Source organism: Coenobita brevimanus, chromosome 106 (assembly GCF_032717465.1).
Source record: "Coenobita brevimanus isolate Jiangsu-jjx chromosome 106, ASM3271746v2, whole genome shotgun sequence".
Taxonomy (NCBI): Eukaryota; Metazoa; Arthropoda; class Malacostraca; order Decapoda; family Coenobitidae; genus Coenobita; species Coenobita brevimanus.
Window position 1 is genome coordinate 4,249,218 of NC_137059.1, and position 22,488 is coordinate 4,271,705.

General features: G+C 41.9%; 1 protein-coding gene and 1 pseudogene across 7 annotated transcripts in view; one reads left to right on the top strand and one right to left on the bottom strand.

The window, feature by feature from the left end:
* The window catches only part of LOC145416433 (uncharacterized), an 83,820-nt gene that overhangs the window by 16,072 nt on the left and 45,260 nt on the right, over positions 1 to 22,488 (bottom strand). For all 7 annotated transcript variants that reach the window (XM_080285386.1, XM_080285384.1, XM_080285383.1 and 4 more), the window contains 13 exons: positions 22,026 to 22,161; positions 21,093 to 21,223; positions 18,119 to 18,290; positions 16,383 to 16,690; positions 14,972 to 15,195; positions 14,105 to 14,211; positions 13,118 to 13,358; positions 11,705 to 11,823; positions 4,670 to 5,335; positions 1,849 to 2,052; positions 1,161 to 1,401; positions 590 to 716; positions 27 to 206 (listed from right to left, as the gene is read on the bottom strand). In XM_080285386.1, the coding sequence (XP_080141512.1) occupies positions 27 to 206; positions 590 to 716; positions 1,161 to 1,401; positions 1,849 to 2,052; positions 4,670 to 5,335; positions 11,705 to 11,823; positions 13,118 to 13,358; positions 14,105 to 14,211; positions 14,972 to 15,195; positions 16,383 to 16,690; positions 18,119 to 18,290; positions 21,093 to 21,223; positions 22,026 to 22,161 (2,856 nt within the window). The remainder of the gene's footprint in view (positions 1 to 26; positions 207 to 589; positions 717 to 1,160; positions 1,402 to 1,848; positions 2,053 to 4,669; positions 5,336 to 11,704; positions 11,824 to 13,117; positions 13,359 to 14,104; positions 14,212 to 14,971; positions 15,196 to 16,382; positions 16,691 to 18,118; positions 18,291 to 21,092; positions 21,224 to 22,025; positions 22,162 to 22,488) is intronic.
* Positions 6,753 to 6,870, top strand: LOC145416582 (5S ribosomal RNA; annotated as a pseudogene).

Below are 22,488 nucleotides of genomic sequence, written 5' to 3' on the forward strand. Positions count from 1 at the left end.
GTATGTGTGACAATGAAATGCTGTACCCGTGGTCTGGGCGGTGAGGTTGTGATGCCAGGTCCTGCAGTAAAGCCACTGCCACATGTTGGTCTGTGTGCACTGTGATCTGTGCTGCATGTCTGAACAGCTGCACCAGGAACTCTGGCTGACTGGCATGGCGCCGCATCAGGGCCTCGGCCTCACGCATGACATCCAGGTTCGCATCACTGATGAGGGGAACACAGCCAAGATGATACAATGAAAGAAAGTGAAAGTATGTATAGGGGTATTAATAGTTTCTTCAGCCTCAAGCATCATATCCAGGGTAGCAATAACCATCTTTTCTTGTCTAGACATTTTACCTTGCGACCATGCCATCATCATTGGAATTTTAGTTTGTAGGCTATTGATGATAACAGCAAGTCAAAACATCTGTACACTTACCATACAGAAGTTTATCTCCACCCCCAATATCCTCTCCCTCCTGAAGTTACTATTCCCAAGGAATGAAACACTACCAGTCACCAACATCACCACCATCACCATGGGGGGAAAATGTTAGAAAAATGATGATGAAGAATCTGTCATAAACATGGCAACATTATCTTACCTGTCATTGCCATTAATCCTGGGGAAGTTGTAGTTGTAGTTGACGTAGCTTCGGTCACGTGGGTATGACGATCCTGCCTGGGGTGGATTCCTCTCACCCACATTGGCACCTTGGGACCATAACCCTCCTGAAAATGTATTTATCAAACTTGGTTCCTCCCATCTGGTAACATAGTACACCAGTTCCAGTAGCAGCAAGAATAAATTAAGAAGAATATTACTTGGATTCAAGGTGCTGCTGCTACTTGGATTCAAGGTGCTGCTGCTACCTGGATTCAAGGTGCTGCTGCTACCTGGATTCAAGGTGCTGCTGTTACCTGGATTCAAGGTGCTGCTGCTGTTGAGGTCTCAGGCTCATCTGAATGAAAATCCTACAGACTGCAGGTTGGGGTTGCCCATCCCCAGCAGGCCACCATCCTCCTTTCAGGAGATGAGGAGAGAGTTGAGGAACATTTGTACAACCATACAGTGGAGCAACCCTCTGATATAAGTGCCACCACATGAATGTGCCCCTCTCCAGCACTAGTCAAGGAGTTAAGTCAAAAACAGAATGGTAAACCATGAGAACTAACCCTGTTTGTTACGGTTGTTTGCCTTGTGCTTGTTTTGCCCGTGGGGATGGTGGCTGGGTGATACAGGGTTCCTCACTCTTGGGTTGCCACTGGATGCACGTGGGTTATTGATGTGAGGCTCTGGCACCCTGGCCCTGGCACCCCCACCTGGCACCTCCCCACCCACACCACCACCACCACCACTGCTATTGTTGATTGACACATTGAAGCACTTGTCCTCAACACGACTGCTCTCTCTTGACTGTTGGATGTAAAGTACATTAAAATTACATTTCGTACTACTCTGGAATGACAAGGATTATTTATCAATATGGCCCAACCACTGCCACCCAGAACCTCACTGCAGACAGTCACTACTGCACTGCTGCTACTGCTGATTGACATTTTGAAGAAATTACACCTCTACCCAGCATGACTGTTCTCCCTTCTTAGTTGGGAGGAAATTTCATCATTATCAACCTTAATTATAATACATTCTCTTATATATCAACTTGCATTCATTTTTGCAATCTAGTCCACAGTACTCTGCAGTAAACTTGACTATTACAATTTCCCTAAAACCTATAAAGCTGATTATCACCTATTTTACAATACCAGTTTTAGGAGGAAAAAGCTGTGATATTTTGGACCGATCTCTGACTTAAAACAGAGACTGTCTGAATAAAAATCAAGTGACGCAGCACCATACCATGTGAAGATGACTGGCCGAGGATGAGGTCTGGAGGCCATGAGGTGGGGCTGAGGTCGCAGATGTGGCTGAGCCTGGGTGGACAGGATGGTGTTGGGGGTGGGGGTCTGAGGTGTTGCTCTTGGTAGCCGAAGACAGCAGGTTTTGGCGGGAGTAGCTGCGGAAGTTGTCCCAGTAGTTGTTTGCACGGGTTCCCGGCGGCACCTGTGGGGTAGTGGCCACAGTGAGTGTTAACTCCTTTACTTCAGTAACATCTTTTATTGATTTTTTGTTTTTGCTACTTCCAGGTGATTTAATTCAGCCTTGGGAGGACTTTTTGTAATGAAAATGTAAATGAAGGCTATACAATATGTAACCATATATTTTGCTGGCTCCACAGTCCAGTTAATTCCTTTCCTGTCCTTCAGTCTGCAGTTTGCTGGATTAACATTCTGATAAGCCTGGGGTTGGAACACATCACCAACATACAATGACTTACTATGTACCACAATTCATACTGAATAACCATGGAAATGAAAAAAAAACTTCTCTCCAAAAACTTGTGCTAAATCACTCAGCCAAACCTCCATCCATACTTATGCTTTCTAGCCACCTTTAAACAAAATAACATAGCATTCATCAACTTTCCTTCCACACCAAAGGGCACCTTTTTTTTTTTTTTTTTTTTTTTACTCCATGAATCCAGGTGATGTCCTTTATGAAATTTATTCTTACTGCTACAAGATGATTTATTCGACTTAGGAAAGGCCTCTCTTACTGACGGGGTTTAGAGGCTATAACTACCCCCTCCAGTTCAAAAAGTCAATCGTACAGTGAATAAAATTTTCAGGATAGCAAGAATAAAATGGTGACTTCCCTGGTGCTCAACAAGTTAAAGCTGACAACACAGGAAAGTTGAGCTGAAAACCTCTAAATTTTCAAAGCTAAAAAAAAAAAAAAAAAGCCAAACTGATCTATACAATATACCAATTACACTGCTACATCCATTTAGTTACCATATACATTGTGTAGTGTGAAATTTTAGATATGTACAGAGCTTAATCCTTCCATCTAGTGACTCGTTTCAATGACTTATCTCCAGATGATTTTATTCAAATTTCTGGGCACTTCTTGGTGCAAATGCGTACATTAAGGCTAACAGTGACCTCTTGTAAGTGTCTCCACAGCTGAATGAAACTCGCTACAGAAATAAAAAATAACAGATGAAAAAAGTTCCCTCAGATTGATGGTATTAATTTTTTCTGTGCCTTCTCTCCTACCTCTATCCATTTCTGCTGTGAGAGTCATCAAACACCTGCTGCCTTCCCATTCTTCAAAATTTTCATCTTTCTTCATTTTTCCCACTGAATAAATCCAAGGCACTTCACTTCTCTCTTGAGCACCACCTACCCTAATTGTGTTAACAATTACTCTGCTCTTCTTGTTACCATCTACCAGTTCTTCAAATTAAGCTTCCATTTACCCCTCAAGTGTGTGCGTGCATGTGTGTGTGTGTGTTCTATTTTCATCCCTCAGCTTCTCACATTTATATTTTCATGGCTCTTCCAACATTTTCATGGCTCTTACCATAAAAGAGGAAGTTGGCATCCACTTTTCTTCCAAGCTTGTTAGCTTCTCATGTCTAAGTTAATTTTTCCCTTTTTTTGCCTCAGTTCATTTCTTGCATCCACCTGCTTAATTATACTATTGAAACAGACACACATTCATATTTCTATTCCAGCTACAGCCAAACAATGCTTTTCAGTATGTTAATAAAGAGGTCCAACCCTTGTCATATGCATCTTCCAGCATACTGTGCTTCAAATATCCAATCCTATCCACTGCCAGTTCAATTGCTTTCTCAGCTATAATATTAAGCTTTTTCAAACACTCATTTACCATTTCAATGCATACCTTTTGTGACTGTGTGTGTGTGTGTGTGTGTGTGTGTGTGTGTGTGTGTGTGTGTGTGTGTGTGTGTGTGTGTGTGTGTGTGTGTGTGTGTGTGTGTGTGTGTGTGTGTGTGTGTGTGTGTGTGTGTGTGTGTGTGCATTAAAAACTACCCTACCCTTGACTAATTCATGTATGACCTTTTCACCTTTTTTTTTTTTTTTTTTTTTTTACCCTCCATTCATCCATCATCCAATCCTATGCTGCCTCATGAGATGCATAGGAGCCTGCGGCTAGGCAATTTGGTCCTGAAATTTAAGATGAGAGTGACCAGCCTCACTTATCCCTGACAGGTATTATGTGAGCAATAAGCCCCAACCACCCCTTGGATATAAACCTACGCAGGCTCAATCCGAATGGAGCGCTTTAATTACCCAATAAACCACCAGGTGCCATAATTTGGTTATATGGTTACCACCCAGCACCGGGAAACCATTTACTACCACCTGGAGACGTGAGGATACTTTCATTTGAAAGACGAAGAGTTGGTGAGTCTTATGTATCTTTAATTTCTTCTCTAGCTGATATAGTCTGCCAGATATAAGGGTTTGAAGTAAGGGTGTTTTTTTCCAAAATCACGAAATCCCCTGTAGGGAGGAGCGGGCACCATCGGAAAACCCCAAATAATCTCAGCCTTGTGTGTCTCGTTTTCACTCATACGTACCCTTCTCTACCCATTTTCTACATCCATTCACCCTGTATGACCATTATGCATACTCTCCACATCTTCATGAATTATTATCCTTTCTACCCTAAGCCACAGATACACATTCTTAAACATCTTCAGCATGACAACATAACTTGTACAGTACTTGTATTCTGGCTACAGTCAATAATTTTATTCAGTTATGGAGTGAATTTGATTTGGAAAACCTAAGTATGCAGTTCAAACCTGGTTATTGAGTAGGTCAGTTGTCTGTTGGTGGTGCATTGGGTGATGTGATGCTGGTAGTGATGCCCAGGGGTGGTGGTGATCATCATGGTGTTGCTGCATCTGACTACGCTCACCCATCCTGTCCATGTGCATCATGGGGTGGGATGGGCTGCTGTCTATACCCCTTACTCCACCCCCAACCACACCTGCCCCACCCACTATCATAGTCCCCAACTGATCTGATGGTTGCTCTGTGCCTGGAGTGGGAACCAGGGAGCCCCACGTACCACCCGTCTGATCCCTAACATCCCCAAGGTGTCCATAGATGGGGTTAGTTACACCACCTCCCATAACCTGTCCCTCCACCCCATCACTGTGCTGTCGTGGGTACATGGGATAGGAGGGGCCTCTAGGCATCCCTCTACCTCCTTCCTTCCCTGTCCTTGTACGAGAAGATGCCAGCAGGTTGTGGTGTAGTGGGTAGGGTGGGCGAGAGGGGGTCAAATCCTCCTCTTCTTCTTCATCATTGTTGTCATCTTCTTCCTCTTCCTCTTCCTCTTCCTCCTCCTCCTCTTCTTCACTCCTCCGGGTTGCACTGCCTCGCCCCCCGCCCCGCATGCCCCCACCCCCACCTGTGTCTGGGATGGGAGCTGACCCACTACTGTGATCACGCCTTTCTAGTAGCTGAAAAAGAAAGCAGCAAAATAAAAACAAAAGCGATAGTGAGTTAACACAACTGAGCACAGAATAATACATAGAGTTAGAAGGAAGTTATTATTTGTGTATGACAATCGGATTCAAATGATTTGCAAAGAGACTGAAAATGAGTATGAAACAAAAGGGTTCCTTACAGATTACAAGGTTTAAAAAATAGGTTACAGAAGGAACACAAATGGAGTAAGATAGGTGCAAGAGTTCTCAAACAGTCTTACAAACAGCTTTACAGCTCCTGATATTTTCACAGGTTACATTAGGTGGCAGAAATATTAATGTTTTACAGGGAATAAACTTTTGAAGTAGATGGAGACCATAATGATGAGCATACTACCATGTAGAAAAGTTTGCTTACTGTTTCCCTTCATCTATTTCACACTTGGGCTATGTTCATGGCTTTCCCCCTTAACACATTCTTCAAAGAGAAATATTTATGGGCAAAGTATACTAAGCCACTCTCACCTTAGGACGACTACACAGTAGAGGGAAGTGGCAAACACAAAACATGAAATACAGTACAGTATTGTGCAAATTTTTCTCCCTGACGTTACAACACGTGGGCTTAGACAGATTTTGTTATGGTCCCACCCTAGATGAACTACGGGACTGAGCACTTGGCAAAAAATATAGATACTGTAGTTGACTTGTGAGGTGGAATTAATATCTTGAGGTTGTGCTTGGTCCATTTCACTGGGTATGCTGTTTAATATTCACTGACTTCTGAAGTCTCCTTTTATCTAGTTTCTGGATCCTACCTCACTCCATCCTCAGGTGGGAATAAGCAGATGATGATGGTGATAATGATGATGATTAGTAAGGCTGGAAGAATGCAGCAGCTGACAAGAAACAAAGCAAAACAATAAATTACATGAACTAAGCATGAGTGATGCAGGTGGATATGGAAAACACTTTACTGATGCAGTAGATTGGTGAAAACCTTAACCCCATGAACCTTATACAGTTGTTCTCCTACCTCTCAACTTTCAAAACAAGTTCTTGCAATGAGCCAACCTTAGTATGACTTCAGTTATCAATGAATTTCAACCAAGTAATTTTTCCAGTTACAAACTCCAGTCCCGCTGAAGTCTGCACATATAGGAGTAGCTGCATATGCTACTGCCACATGATTTTACACAGCTGAGGATTGACCTACAGGTTTAAAGGGTTGCAATTTCCAATAACCCATTCAGCCTGAGAATTATTTTTTAATTCTTGCTACCACTAGAGTTTTTATTCAGCGCTGTAGTCACTTGGGGCTGAAGGAGTTAAAACTGTGGCTTAGCTCCTTCACTATCATGTGGTTTCTCAGAATATTTACATTTTGGAAAGCCTTCACCATGCATGAATGTGTAAACCTCTCTAACTTCATAGCAATTAACCTCTTCAGTCTGATAAAGTACCACGTTGAGTACACCGCTTCCCGTTCGATCAGCGAAGTTAAGCAACGTTGGGTCTGGTTAGTACTTGGATGGGTGACCGCCTGGGAACACCAGATGCTGTTGGCATCCCTACGTCAAGTGGGGTTGGTGGAGGATTAGTACCCCTCCCTGTAAAACAATTAACTCTAAGCCCTTGGCCACCCCGTCTGGGATACATGGCGTCTGGCAATGGATGGATGGATGGATCTTATTGTTGCTACCATCTGATGAATTTATTTAGCTTTGGGAAAGAAATCAGGTTGTCAAAGGATGAGTATAGACTGATTCTAATCCCATCACTGCAAATGTTTTCTGCATTAACAAAATCATCTTAAAGTAGAAAAAAATAATAATAATAATAATAATAATAATTTAACTGAAGAGGACAACAGCAATACTGTACTGCATGCCACACTGCTCCACCATCACTGGTTTTTACTTAGCCGTGCTTCCTCACTCTACTTTCTTATTCATCATCAACAGTATCATCATCATCTGGACCTTCTTTCCCACCCAAGGGCAGGGTAAGGAGTATCAACGTCCAGGCAGCCCATGTTTGCTCAATCCAATGCGCCACACTTCCGTTCACACATCATTCAAGCCCCCAGAGTTCTGGCTCTATCTCATATTAATTTCATATTAATTTCCTTTCAAGACCCAGCTTTCTACAGTACTATAATATGCTGTATGATTCATCTGTGACTTTAGTACACACTATTCTAACAATTCCCCATTAGTACACACTATTCTAACAATTCCCTATCCTAAGTGTTTGAAAATCTAACAAGATAGTTGAGTACACTGAAGGTGCAAGAACAGTTGAAAGAGAGGTGGTTGAGACACCAAGCCAGATGTGTTGACAAAGCACCCTACAAACTATTCTGTTATGACCATCCCCAGTGAGAGAATCTCAAAGAGAAGGAAGCACACAGTAAAATTAATTGATATGTCTTATACATGCTAAATTCATTTGCTACTGACATGGGCTTCATAATGGTTTAAGAGAACATGAAGGAGCTATATGAATATATTAGTGTTCATATTAGAAAAAAAAAAGCAATACATAATACAAATCTGCACAAAAATAAGCCGCCTCCACTTCCACAAACCTTTTCATTTTCCATCACACAGTAAAGTGCTCTAACACTAAATTCTATTAACACTCAGTACTCAACATTTTTTTTTATTTAATACATGGATTAATTCATATCCCTACACATGTTCATTCAAGTAACTACTAAATGTGAATGTAACAGGTAATCATAAAAAATCACAAAAAAGGAGGACATCTGACTGAAGCCGTGAGGAGTAACACTTCTCAGAAATGACAAACCTTCTAACCAGCAGCTTCATTTAAGTTCAGTACAGATTTAGACAATACTGTATGTAAGCTTCCTTGAGTGCTTCCTTGAGTCTTCCTCCTCATTCACAAAATACAGTTGCTCCTTCTTCTCATGAGTAAAATATAGCATTGGATGCACAGTACAAGTGCTACAAAGAAGCTGAATAAACAACCATAGAACCGTAAAGTGGAAATGTGTAAACAATGTGTAAATAAATATGTATGGTACAACAAAGACCTTTATGCTGATCCTTTGCACAGACATTAATTTACATACTCTGAAATATTTAAATCAGGTACAAAGTATGCAAACTAAAGCCCTGACAATCACGTATATCTTCATATTTAGCCTGGATAATTATCATGCTTAGCAAACCTGTGGATATTATGGTATAAGCAAGAAAGCAAGAGGAGTCCAATCACCATAACTGGGAGGAGTCAAGAGAGAGAACAGATGGGAAACCATTTTATTATGCCAGCCAATGTACAGTGCAAAAAAAATTGATCTTAACTTCTACTTACAGGTAATCCTCAAGGCCCCAGCATGCATCGTACAAGTGTAATTATAAGGCACTGTTTGTGTTTACAAGCATGAAAGTGGGTGTGCATGTATAACGCTTAGTATGTGGTATGTACGTACGTACGGACCGATGTATGGATGCTTGTCTGTATGCATGTTTTTACAATAAGAAAGTGCAGAGATGTAAAGCACTGTGCCAAAGCTGATCAAATAATGCTTAGTATGTGGTATGTATGTACGTACGGACTAATGTATGGATGCTTGTCTGTATGCATGTTTTTACAATAAGAAAGTGCAGAGATGTAAAGCATTGTGCCTAAGCTGATCAAATCCAAAAATGTGCCTGCTGAGAGAAATAGCTCATGCAGTCTAAAGGGTATGGCATAACTTTTATTACAAGGCACTAGGATTCTTCCTCAGAAAAACATAAGATCCACATCCTTTACACAAGTGCTGCAAAAATAAAATGTAACTAAACAAACTGGTCACTCTAAATTTCTGTCTTCAATACCACACACGAAACACTGAATGCTCTCTAGGAGGCCTGAACACTGGGAGTCTCAGGAAATGAGAGAGAAGCTTCAGCAGGTTTTTCTTGGGTCTTTTTTTTTTTTTTTTTTTTTTTTTTAGTTATTATTCTAAGTAAAAAAAAGCTATACCAACATGGATAAATTCCTAGTAGTTACATGGCTAAAAATACTGATGACTTTATGGGGGAAATCTGAGGGACAACACTTTCACTCACAGTCATTACTAACTGTAACACTGTAACAGCTGAGAGCTGAACCCACAATGATACAGCACTTTTCACTCAGAATTAGCCAAGAAAAACCTCCTGAAGTTTCTCATACAGTTCCCAGGACATGCTGTATAAATCTACATGTTGGGTACAGTGCTGACTGGCCAGCAACTAACTACTGAAGATAAAATAACAGATTATACAGTTCCCCACAGACAAGCTGCTCTATCACAGATGGTTTACAGTGAAGAGTTTCTGCATAAGTATTAGTTTATCTTTAGGAATGGGGTGGGTGGATGCAGTGAACTGAGGTGAGTGGAGGAAGAGAGAAGAGGATGGGGGGAAAGAGAGACAGAGAGAGAGAGAGAGAGAGAGAGAGAGAGAATGAAATAAGGCAAATTATATCAATGACAAATACAGATAATATTAAACAAAGAAATGGAGGAAATTATAATGTGGGCAGAAAGGTAAAATTAACACCTTTACTCATATGAAATTTATTATCCTCAGGTTAAGAAGAACCTCCAACAGTGAAGGGGTAAATGATGGATACGACTACCATCTCCATTCTGACATGCCTCCCTCTACAAGATGTACTGTACCACTATGGGAGAGGTATGGGGACAAAAGCCCAGTAGCTGGTGTTGCACTACACTCTCAGGTGGGGGACTTAACCAAAGTTAGACTGTCAGAGTTCAGCCTGGGAATACTACACTTACATATCTCCCCGACACAACTACAATCCATTCCCTGGGAAAGGCTTATCTTGTCAGTCTTGGACAGAAGCAGGCCTAGGAGAACAAAATCCAACTTCTATCCCGAATCCCATGGTAAGAGAAAACTTACCCAAACTACAGTATTTGTTGGTGGCACATGAGTGGTGCTGAAGCTCCATGGCACTAAGTCTCATGAAATGTCATTGACACACACACACACACACACACACACACACACAAAGAAAGGCATACACAGGCATGCATGACCAAGGACCTCACAAATGTAGACATAAATATAAATATTGCCAGACCAAAAGTGTGAAGATCTAGCTGGGTATCGCACTATTCTGCAACTCTGCACAGGATGGCTACAACAGAATCCTCTCAAAATACTTTCACCTTTCACATCTCTTTTGTTCTCTCGTTACCCTTCTTCCCTCTCCCATTCTTTCATCCATGAATTCCTCCATTCTGCCCATGTAGCCAGGAATTATCAGCCACATTACACCCTCCAACACTTCCTGTCATTTCACTCTCAAATACTGTACTAATCATGCAGTACTAATTACAATCTTAACTGTGGTTGTTACACTTCCTGCTAAGCTTCCTCACACTAACTACTGTAACACTTTAAGCATAAACCATAATCCTGTAAATAAATAAATGAACTGCATACTGTATATATCATTATAAAATTGTGACTTAGAGGGAATTAAAAAAAAAACTACTTTCAGAATAAGTGATGAAGAGAGAATCAGACTGAGATGATAAAAGTGATTAGTGATTGTAAGAGTGATTAGTGAGTCCTGATTTACAGATGAAAGAGAAGCTATGTATGGGGTGGGAAGGGACTGGTAAAGCTGTAGCGACTATTAAAGGGTATACGGGTAGGTAGGATAGGACACCAATACAGGAAAACCAGCAGAAACTTCATTCATGAATAATAACTTTAACCATTATGACTCAAATACAGTACCGTAACTACAAAGATGAAAACAATAAATAATAATAAACTACAATTTTACATAACTGAAAAATTAGAGTAAATTATGTGAACACTACACCTAAACAAAAATAAGAAATAATAAAAAGCATGTGACTTCTCTTAGCAAATTCTTTCTACCATTTAGCTGAAAATGGGACAGAATAAAATAACAGTGTAATCATATTTTGAATAATTTGAAAGAAACACTTTGTGACACTAAATAATTTTGAAAGGAAATTATGAAAGAAACACATTGTGACTTACTAAATAACTGAATGAAAAACTCCTCTTTACTCCCACTGATACTGTAGAACAAATGTATCAAATAATATCAAACTTCATAACTTTAAGTAAACTCAAAGAAAAACTAAATGCTACAATATCAGAACAAAATAATAATGAAGTTCTTTTGGAATTTAATGTTAAGCTAAAGGAAAATGTGATTCATTTAAATTCAAACTGAACTCTGGACAAACATTTCTGTAGAGCTCAATCACCTCTCTACCCTCACATCATAATCCCACCTGCCAGCCCATCACTGGTAGGGTGGGAAGAAGCCATATGGGGGCGGGATGGCTGATGTGGGAAGAGGGTAGTAGAGGGAGTATGGGCGCCTCACCTGAAGATGCTTGCTGAGTGCCTGGATCTCAAGGGAGTGGAGGTGCAGCTGACTGAAGCACTGCTGCAGCCCCGACAACACCTGCTGACTCATCTCACGGCCACTGTCACCACCACTCACTGGGGGGAAAATAAGCAACACCCTTTCATGACCACTCTCGCCACCACTCACTGGTGAGAGAATATGCAACATAGGTAACCCCCTCCTGAACACTCACTGCCACTCACTTGGGGGGAAAATAAGCAACATAGGTAACCTCAGCATGAACACTCTCACTGCCACTCAGTGGGGGGAAAATAAGCAACATAAGTAACCCCTTAAACCCTGACAACACAAGCTGGTTCATAGCAAGACCACCCTCACTTCTGCTAACTAGGAAGTAAATAAACATCACAATAACTCCCTGGAACTGAGTGATGTCCATTTTAGAGCCTGGTTCCTCCTACCAGAAAATAATTAAACTTAGGAAACTCTGTTCATAGCAAAGAGGTTCCATTCTAGCGACTAATCGCCTCATACCCATTCCTGCCTCCTCTCACTGAAACACACACCTAATGGTCAATAACAATACTCTCCCCCCTGAAATGGTGCTGGAAAGAGACACCTTCAAGTGGTGGCACTGATATGACTGGCTGGAGGAACTGTCTGATTACACAAACATCCCTTGGCTCCCTCCATATTCCTCAGGAGTAGGATGGTGGGCTATGGAAGAAGGACAACGTCAGCCGGCAGTCCACTGGGTTCACACTACAACTACTACCCCACAACATCTGATGACTCACCTAGCACCCACCCTTACCTCTACCTCACTAACGGAAAAAACACCACATCATCATTATTAATGCGCTGACTGCCTGGATTTCTCATGACAAAACATATTCACCAGGTGCTGGCCCAAACAGCATTCTTGTGTGCATCAATGGCAGAGAAGACCTTTATCAGCCTGTCTTTGAAACTTTTGACTGCCATGCTTTCTTTCAGTTTGGGTAAAAATCTTCTGGTGTTAGTGTGAATAAAATACCTTTGTACCAACTACAGTGAAAGCAGATTCCATTCAGCAAAAACATAACTTGCTGACTCACTCTCATGTCCACTTACTGCGATGCACACACACCACCACCATAACTGAGAGAGGTGGAATAAAGGCCATACCATTACCTTTTTATATTATTAAACTCTTAGTGACATGGCTGACATTTTAGACCCACAGTGGTGAGTTGACTACGTGGCCTCGTGCATAAAGGTGTTTAACTGACCCGATGGTCTATTGCAAACTGCAGAATAAACAGAGCAAACATTCGCTTACTTTACACTGGAGAAACTCTGAGTGAGTAGACACTACAAGGAAACAAAGCTGCATAACACTGAGACAAATTAACCAGTTCATCAAACTAAACAAACGGTGCGGTATACCTTGGGCAGGCATGGCTAGAGATCCCAGGCCAGCATAGGACGACATGGGTGTGAGGGCCTGGGTGGACAGGTGGGGCAGGGGAGCAGTTGGTGTTGGGGTGGACAAGTCAGCAGCGGGCAGCAACAGGGGTGGTGGGGCAGCATATGATGGGTAGTGACTGCCACCCCCACCCAATACCTGACTCTGCTCTTGGCGTAGGCTCTCCTGGAGGTTGTTAATTGTACCCTGAACCTGTGACAGCTGAAATACAACATGCATAACATATAAATAATGATCACTTGTTAATTCTCTCAGTATAGTGACATCGTTCATACTATGCTCTTGCTAACTATGACAGAGGCTCTCCTAGGGGTGGTACCCTGCACTAGTAATAGCTGAATTACAACATGAGGAGAGGTCACATGTGTCACCTTTACAAAAATACAATTACCAGTATTACTCTTGTCAGTTTGATGTCTGTCTTATTAAATTCCTGATGATTTTATTCAGTTTAAAAGAGGTATCACTATCACAACAGTAACACTATGCCCCTTCAATGTGGTGATGTCTTTTGTTATGGTACATTCTTGTTAGCTCAACAATCTTATTCATCTAAGCAGTATGTTTTAAAGGGACAGTTATATATACCCTCACTTCAAATAGTTCAATCTAAGTAGAACAAATCTGCCTTGAGGTTCAACTGATAATGCATCAGCAGATTCAATGGGTTACTACAGGAAAATTCCATTTTTGTGATAGACCAGTTTATAAAAAAATTCCCCATTAAATCATGACCATCATAATCTTCCTGACTTACCTAATAATAGAGGGAGATAAGAAGCACTGTGGAAAAGATACAGAACTGTAACATTGTCTTTTGCTGCCAGTGAGCTATCGGAAAAATCATCCGCAAAAGGACAATCACCTGGGCCAAGTAAAAAGTGAAATGAACTAAAACATGCCTCCTATGTGGACAAGAATATGATCCTCTAAGTGACAGTTCCTACCTGTGAGAGAGCTGTGTTGATGCTGTGTTGTGCCTGCAGGGTGGTGTTGGAGGGGGACTTGTAGCTACTCTCCACTGGCTCCCACACTGCCTTGGGACCACTTGCACCTGTAACGCCATAGCAACAAAACACATTGTTGCAGTACTTAGAGCTTACAAGAATGATAGTAATAGTAGTAGTTATAGGGGAAGTGGTTGAGGGACATTTGTATAACCAGGCAGCTGAAAGACTGTTACATCGGTGCCATCACATGAAGACACCTCTCTCCAGCATCTATAAAATAATAGAGGATATGCCCAATGAAGAAAAAAGTATCATCGACACCTGAAAGTGATCAAAGAAAGAAACTATTGTAGTTGAATACCAAAAACAGAAAGACTTTGGGAAGGTGAAGTGGAAAAGACAACCTCAAGATGGAAGAAAATATGTATTGTATGGTGTAAGGTATTGGCAACTAAACACGCTGCCAGAACATTATTTCATGTATACTCAACATTGTCCCATCAAGAGCATAGGGACCGTGTACTAGGCACTTAAAGCAAAAGTGATCAGTCTCTTACAGGGACCATGAACTGGACACTAAAAGAAAGTGCGATCATTTACTTTCCTAAGTGGAAATATGTGACCAAGAAATCCCAACAATCCCTCAGAATTATCCTTATGGACCACATCCAGCTTGAGCACCCTATCTCAACCCCATCAAATCTAAGATGATTATACAATTGCTTACCACCGTACATTGCCTTTTTCAATTCTTCTTTGCTATCAAGTCCACAGTAAATTATAAAAAACTTAATTAAAATTCAATAGTTGCCTATAATGACCCCTTCACACCCCCAGTTTTAATAATACAGCCCTTTAACTCACGCAGGCGGTTGTGCTTGGTGCGTCCAGTGGTGCCGTAGTTACTGCCAGAGAGGTTATTGACAGAGAAGCGTCCACCCGAGTCTTGGCGACTGCGGCGGTGGCGGCTGGCAGGGTGGCGGTTGCGATCCTTAGGGGGGATATGGTGGGGCTGAGGTGGTCGACGGGGAGGTCCTCTAGCCAACAGGTCACCACTGTCATCCTCTTCCTCGATCAGGTCGTCATCACTGTAAGGAATAAATATAAATAATGGTAAGTGCTTCAACATTTTTTGTGATTTCAACTTTGCCAACTTGGGGTTTTCATAACAAAATACACTAAGTTAATGTGCATCTGAGATGACATAATAAACTTGTGCAGACACTCTCATATGGGAGTGAAACCTGGCCAGTAAGTGACTGAGCTGTCTAGGCTGAAAGTGGTTGAAAGGACCTTTCTTAGAAAAACTGCGAATATGGGCAGGAAGGCTGTATGAAAGAGTGAAATTTATGGACACTATGAAATGGATGAAAATGGTATAAAAGCGAGGTGTGGAACTGCTCTATGGATAAAAGGGAATACACTTGAGATGGTATGGGCATGTACCAAGAATGCACATAGATAGGGTGCCAATGAAAATGTGTGAAAATGATATAAGGGGGGAATTGCAGGTAGAGGCAGACCTTAAGTGATACTGAAGAAGAGAGTGGAACGGTACACTGAAGAGTAGGAAGAGGGAGAGGAGCATCTGATAGTGAGAATGGTCTGTGTGGATAAAGTAGCCTGGAGGCGCTTCACCCAGCCATCCCAATTGGAGGTTCCTGAGAGGAAGCAAGGCACTGGACATAAGCAATATAAAGTACACAACAAAAGAGTATAAAAAGGATACTCCCTGACACTCCGGGAGGAATGAGAAAGATTTGTTAACACTAAGCTGGAGGAGGATTGTTGAGCTAAGCAACTCAGCTCATTTTCATATACTAGCATGTAGAGAGAGTCCTCATTACATTACATTTTTTTTTTTCAATCACTTTTTAAAAGTACTGTCTTGAGTAATTAAAGAAAAAATTGCCTCTTAAAGCTTCACTACTACCTATACAGCTCATTTACCAGCTTCCCCCAATTTAGAGTACCAGCTAAGCAGAAGAAGTTGTGATATATTGGAGCACATTACCAACAAATACCCAGGACATACAGGCAGTAATCATTAGATGTCAGGGAAGTGTTAAAAAATATCATATTTTTTATACAACTAGTAATGTATCCTGGGGAACTGGCACATCAACTTTAAGAGGCAACAACAGAACTCTGATATGCAATTTTTCTTAAATAAACAGTACTAGGATTTAAAAAAAAAAAAAAAAAAAAAAAAAGAGGGGGGGGGGGGGATGGGATACTTCTAATGGGGACCACATACAGTATGTTGTGGACTCACCTGGACTGGCGGTACTGGTCATCCGAGTAGTCATGCATCCCAGATCCACCCCAGGTTGCACCCATGCCCCCTACCACCTCCTCGTCCTCCTCACGCAGTCGGTCGGATCCCTCAGAGATGTTGTCAGAAATGTTGTCAGCATTGAGGGAAGATGACTTGCCCATGCGCCTCATGAGAGCCTCCAGTGCATTCTTCTTCTGCCTGACCTCCTCGTGCATGGCTAGAACCTCAGACACCCTGGGGTCAACACCAGCTGCACCGCCCCTACTGCTGGCATTCTTGTTATGACTCCCATCCTGCCACAGTGCCTACAATGACAGTGGATAAAGTCTGTAATAACTCATCAACCACTGCCCCAGCAGGAGTACAAGTGCCTGTGATTAGGCTACTCAGTCCACACAATTACGGCTAGTGACCAAATGCTAATCCCTGAGCAGCAACACATAAGCAACAAACCCCAACACCCTTCACAAGCAGCCCCTTATTAGCCACAATAAGTTTTGACTGTACTCTTTAACAAACACACTTGTGACTGACTAGTGTGTAAAAATTATTTTGGAGTTTTATCAAAAAAGTTTGTAACCATACCCCTTCAGAATATCAATGAAACTTACAATGGGTGCACAAGTTGTCATGGAATGCAATGGAAAAACTCTGTGACCATACTCTTTTCAAAAAGGAAAGGTAATTGGTGTGAAAAGAAATGATCCAGCAATACAGCAAAAAAAGTCCATAACTGTGCATATGACTGTGCATAAAAATTATCATGGAATAAGTCTGATGCATAAATGAACAGTGATGGAAAAGGTAACACAAGCTTTGGGAAATCAAGTTCACCAAAAATTGGAGAGTAAGCCCACAGCAGGGATGTGTGACTCAGACTGCAGTTATACAAACCAAGCAGAAAGCATGTAACATAAGAACCGATAAAGGTAAATGCCAAATGAATTCTTTCAAGGTGTGGGGAATCCAGGCTAGACTACTACAGAAATGACTGCATATTTACAGCATCTACAGATCTGGAAAATCATCTGACAAAGTGAAAAGTGATGGTTAACAGGGATTATTATCTAGGTGTGAGAAAAGTCAAGATGAGAAAGACTAAAATTAATGACAAGAAATGCCATAGTGCATCAGAGAAGAAACAGGGAACTAAAAAAAGGAAACTAAAGCAATGTGGATTAAGGAAAAAAAGTGGTTTGTGCTGAGAAGGCCTTTACTTGACGCAGAGATTTAGTACTGTAAAGACACAAGACGACGACTACATTAGGGAGTGCTTTCTACACTCACTACCCTACCATAACCCTTCCCTTTTACAGTACCAATACAAAATTCACCTTACAAAGAATCCACTTCTCTCTCACTGTAATGCAGTCCCATATCATACATACCTTGTGCATCTCATTAGCCTTCACCATAACCTCAACAAAAGATCTCTGAGAGAACCTGGCTAAAAGAGGCCAGTTACCTGCAATCCACTGGGTTGAGATTAGACTAGTGCCACATTACAATATCATATACTTGTACTCTTTTCATTTAAACTTAGCCTAAACCTGTCATCATCCCACCTTGAATGCTGAGTTTTAATGAGAGATTAACACTAGAATAAGGTACTACGAAGAAATGATAGGGAAACGATGCACAGCAGCAACATTATCTCATTTTGCCACTATGCTTTGTAAAATACACTGGAAAGAGGGTATCTGTGCCAAGCTTGAGTTGAAGAATTAACCCACCTGTGGCTGCTTCTTTATGGCACCTTTCTCGTGGCCGTGACGTGAGCCTTCATTGATGGGCGGGACCCGTGGTGTGGCCTTGTTGAGCCGCTTCTGCATGGCTGAGATCTCACTGCGCTCCTGCTCCCGTGCACGCCTCTCACGTTCACGCTCACCACGACCAATGCTGCCCCTGTGGTTGCAATGTACTTAGGGTTGTATTATCTTTGGCTAAAGATTCCCTAACACTTCTTTAGTTATCTATTTTGCATATTACACTTTACTGCTCTCCTGTGTTTCACTTATGCCCCACATCCACTTACTCAATGCAGTGCTACCGTCCAGTAATCCTTCACTGATTAACAGGCTAAATAGTTCTTGCAGCTCAAGAGACCATTTACTACACATGGATGGCTCACCTTACAGCAAAGGGCATCAGTAAAGACATACAACCCCACAACTGCAGGCTTGAAATTGCTTGGTGGCAGTAAATAGCTCCCATGAAATGAAAAGACCTGCATATGCTACCATGGTGAACTGTCTCATAACAGATATAACAACAATACTGCATAAATATTATCTACACCTACAGCAAGATTCCTTAACCCCAGAATGGGTAAACCCAAATGAACTGCCTCCATGCAATTTCACTATCAGGCAGCCCTCACCCCAACTCACCCCCCTCTCACCCTTCAGTCCCATCCCTCATCTCATCCTTGGTCTCCCCATTCTTCTCCCTTCCTCCACCTCATGTACAAGATCTATCCTGGTCAGTCTCAATCTCCATTCTCTCCACACGACTAGATCATTTTAGGTACTTCTCCTAACACTAGCACATCTATCTATCTATCTATAGCCCAACGCCCTAATCCTGCAAAGGGTGGCCACAGACAAAACACCTCCAAGTCGCTCTGTCACCCACCATTTGACTACCCTCCCCCCAACTCACTCCCCCCTCCCTCATATACCACTCAACTCCATCTCTCCACCTCATCCTCGGTCTACCCCTCCCTCTCCCTCCCTCCACCTCACCTACATACACCCTCTTAGTCAGTCTTTCACTCTCCATTCTCTCCACATGTCCAAATCACCTCTGTGTATTTCTCCTTATCTTCTCAACCACATCCACATCCACCCCACAACGTTCCTTCACTTCATTTGTCAACCTGTCCCTCCATGTCACTCCACATGCTCCTCTCAAATACCTCATTTCCACTGCTCTCACTCTTGACTTGTTCCCTTCTTGCAAGGTCCACGCCTCGCTTCCATACGTCAGGGTAGGGATCACAATACTATCATGCAGTGACTTCTTAACTTCCATACTCACCTCCCTATTTCTCATCACTGCTTTCACTAGCACATAAAAGCAAATATTAATGCAAAATATACAAAAACAAACTGCCGAAGAGGAGGTGTTACAGTCTCCTAAATACATTAGAATATGGACTTCAGTGTTGTCATAAGCACAAAGTAAAGTACTGGTCAACATTTTTACTTACATTTTTTCATCTCTAAAGTTTATATGCTAAACAGAGATTTGATAATGCAAGTAAATTACAGTATTTTCATTAAAGTCAAGCTAATCCTTTAATCCAGTGAATTATTCACAGTTCACTCACACTATCTCTATACAGTCACATAATATTTGGAAGAGACTTTTCAAAATGGAGGGATTTGATACATCCTCATTAACTCCTTCAATACTAATACCAGAGGTCTTTCCGTTCATCCATCCACCAGCTGATCCACTACAGCCCCATCAGATACGTCAGGCTCTGGGTTTGGCTACTTAGTTCATATATTTTAGGTAAGAGGGATCAGAATGACTGCCCTTTTGTGACATTATGGCATTAGGTATGCAATAAATCCCAACCACCCCCTCAGAATTAGACCACAATGGGCCATATCCAGCTGGTGTGCCTTAACCATTAGACCACCAGGCACCTACAAAGCACATGACGGCAACGGGGCTAATGCAATATGGCATCCCCATGATCTGAGGGCATCTGAGAACTGTCCCATATGGGGAATGCACTCAAGTGTCACAAAGGACAAAGTCTACCCTGCATCATTTTCATTTCTGTTTCATTTTTGAAGGCTCCAACGTGCTTGCATGCATCGGTCTTGGTCACCTAATGGCGGCTCTCCATGCTGCTCGATCTCTGGTAACTTCTCTATTCAATCCATTATCCCTGAGGTCACTCTATGACCTCATCCCAAGACTTATTCAGTCTACCTCTCGCAACCCTACCTTTAACGTTAACACTTCTCACTTTCCACATCCAACTATCATCCCCCATCCTCTCCACATGACCAAATCATCTCAATCTACCTCTCCTCATCACAACACCAATACACTCCAGTCCTATCCTACCCCTCTACTCTTCCATCATAAACCTAGCTCCCCCAGTCCTCACAATCAGGGATGCAAGGCACATCCACCTCATCATAGTCATTTCTGTACATTTGAGCCTGCAAATATCCTCCTCCTAGACTGCCCAAGTCTCACTACCATACAGCATTACAATACTAACACATGCTGCATACAAAAATCCCTTAGCATGGAAGGAAAGCCCTCTCAACGTCAACAGCTCCCCGAATTTCTTCCAACCACTCCTCACTCTAGCCACAGAGATAGCTCCAGCCCCAACTCCAGCACATAATATCTCTCCTAAATAACAAAATTCTTCCACACACTCAAGAGACTCAACAGCAAGTTCAATCCATTCACGCCTGACAATCTCCACCCGCTATCCCTGACACACCGCACACATGAAATCAGCGTTATCACACAGTCTACCTCTAATACTGTACCACATCGCTTATGCACCCTTCCTGTGATTTATAGTGTCTGCTTTCTAAGTCCAACAACTGCATGGTTGCATACTGATTTCATGAAGCAGCTAAAACGTCTGCTCTCCTCACAAGCCAGAATTCCCACAATACAATAGATAAGGGGTGCATATATGAACAACCCTCAAAAATCATTGCTCACATTCTAGGGCCTCGAGGTTGGCGACGGGATACCCTACGATTGTCGTCTTCCTCCTCGGCCTGGTCTGGGGTCGGCTGCTCAGAGGTCGGTTGGCTGCGGCGCACATCGCTGCTTGGCATGCCCATTTCAGCCTTAGAGAGTGGATATGAAGAGTCAGAAAGTCAATCATCCTCATTATCAGCATCATTACAGTTACAATGAAAAATCATAAATTATTATCAAAGACATTAATAAATCATCATCATCATCATCATCATCATCCTGACCTCCTTTCCAACCATCATCACGGACATAACTAGACATCACTATCGGGATCATACATAATCAGAGTCATAGTCATATTTCACCACAATCCTGACCTTACATATGAGGTCTGTTCAGAATGTGTCCAACCTTAGGCCCTAAAAAAATTAACAGCTAACCTGTTGAGCTAGGACACTGATCCCCCACAAAGTAGGCCCTTTTTGACTTGACACACGTAGCCCACCATTCTTTCCATCACCTGAAACATTTTTCAAAGTCTGTTTTCGGTATTTCAGGCTGCAGAGCTTCATCACATTTGTAATGATCTCTTTGCTCGGATAAATGTTGCTCAAGACACGCTGGAATTTGCATATTGCGATCTAGACTTTCGGAAGACTACACCACATTGCACATTCTCTGCTCCTTTCCTCCAAAACAAATCCTCCACATACCGGTAATGGTATGCTATTACAATACTTCTTACTCCCTTCAATATTCTAAACCAAATACTATTCTCACTTTCAAGCATCTACTCCATTCATAAATACCTCATTTCCCCTTCCTTGTCCTCCCACCTACTCACACATTCCTAACCTTGTATATACTTCCACACTCATTTTCTTGTACTCATCACACCCTCCACCCTTCCCCACACCCTCACCCTCCCACACTTTGCACACTTTAACCCACCTCAGCATCCTCAAGTATAGCCAGGTACTCAGATGGCATCACATCCCGCAAGTTTTGGCCGCTTCTCTTGGCTGCTGAAATCATCTCAATCACCTCCTCCATTTTGGCCAGACGTTTCTTGGCATCTGCCAGTTGTCTGTACGAGTGTTGCAAAACACATGGGAAAACAATTACTCAAATTAATTACTGAATAAGAATAACACTACAGTTGACAATCAGCATTCTTCTGGGCTAGCTTATTAATATCACTATACAGCACATCATTAAAGTTATAAATCAAGGTGTTGCACATATGTACAAATTAAAATGCAAATAACAGTACTAGCACTACACTGCAAATCTCTTGTGCATCAGTCTAGTGTAGACCTTATACATGTCTAATTCTTAGCAACTGTAATCCAAACAATGGCTACTAGCTGCTACAAATTTTTTGTGTGAGATCCACATCTAGCAATTCATTTCA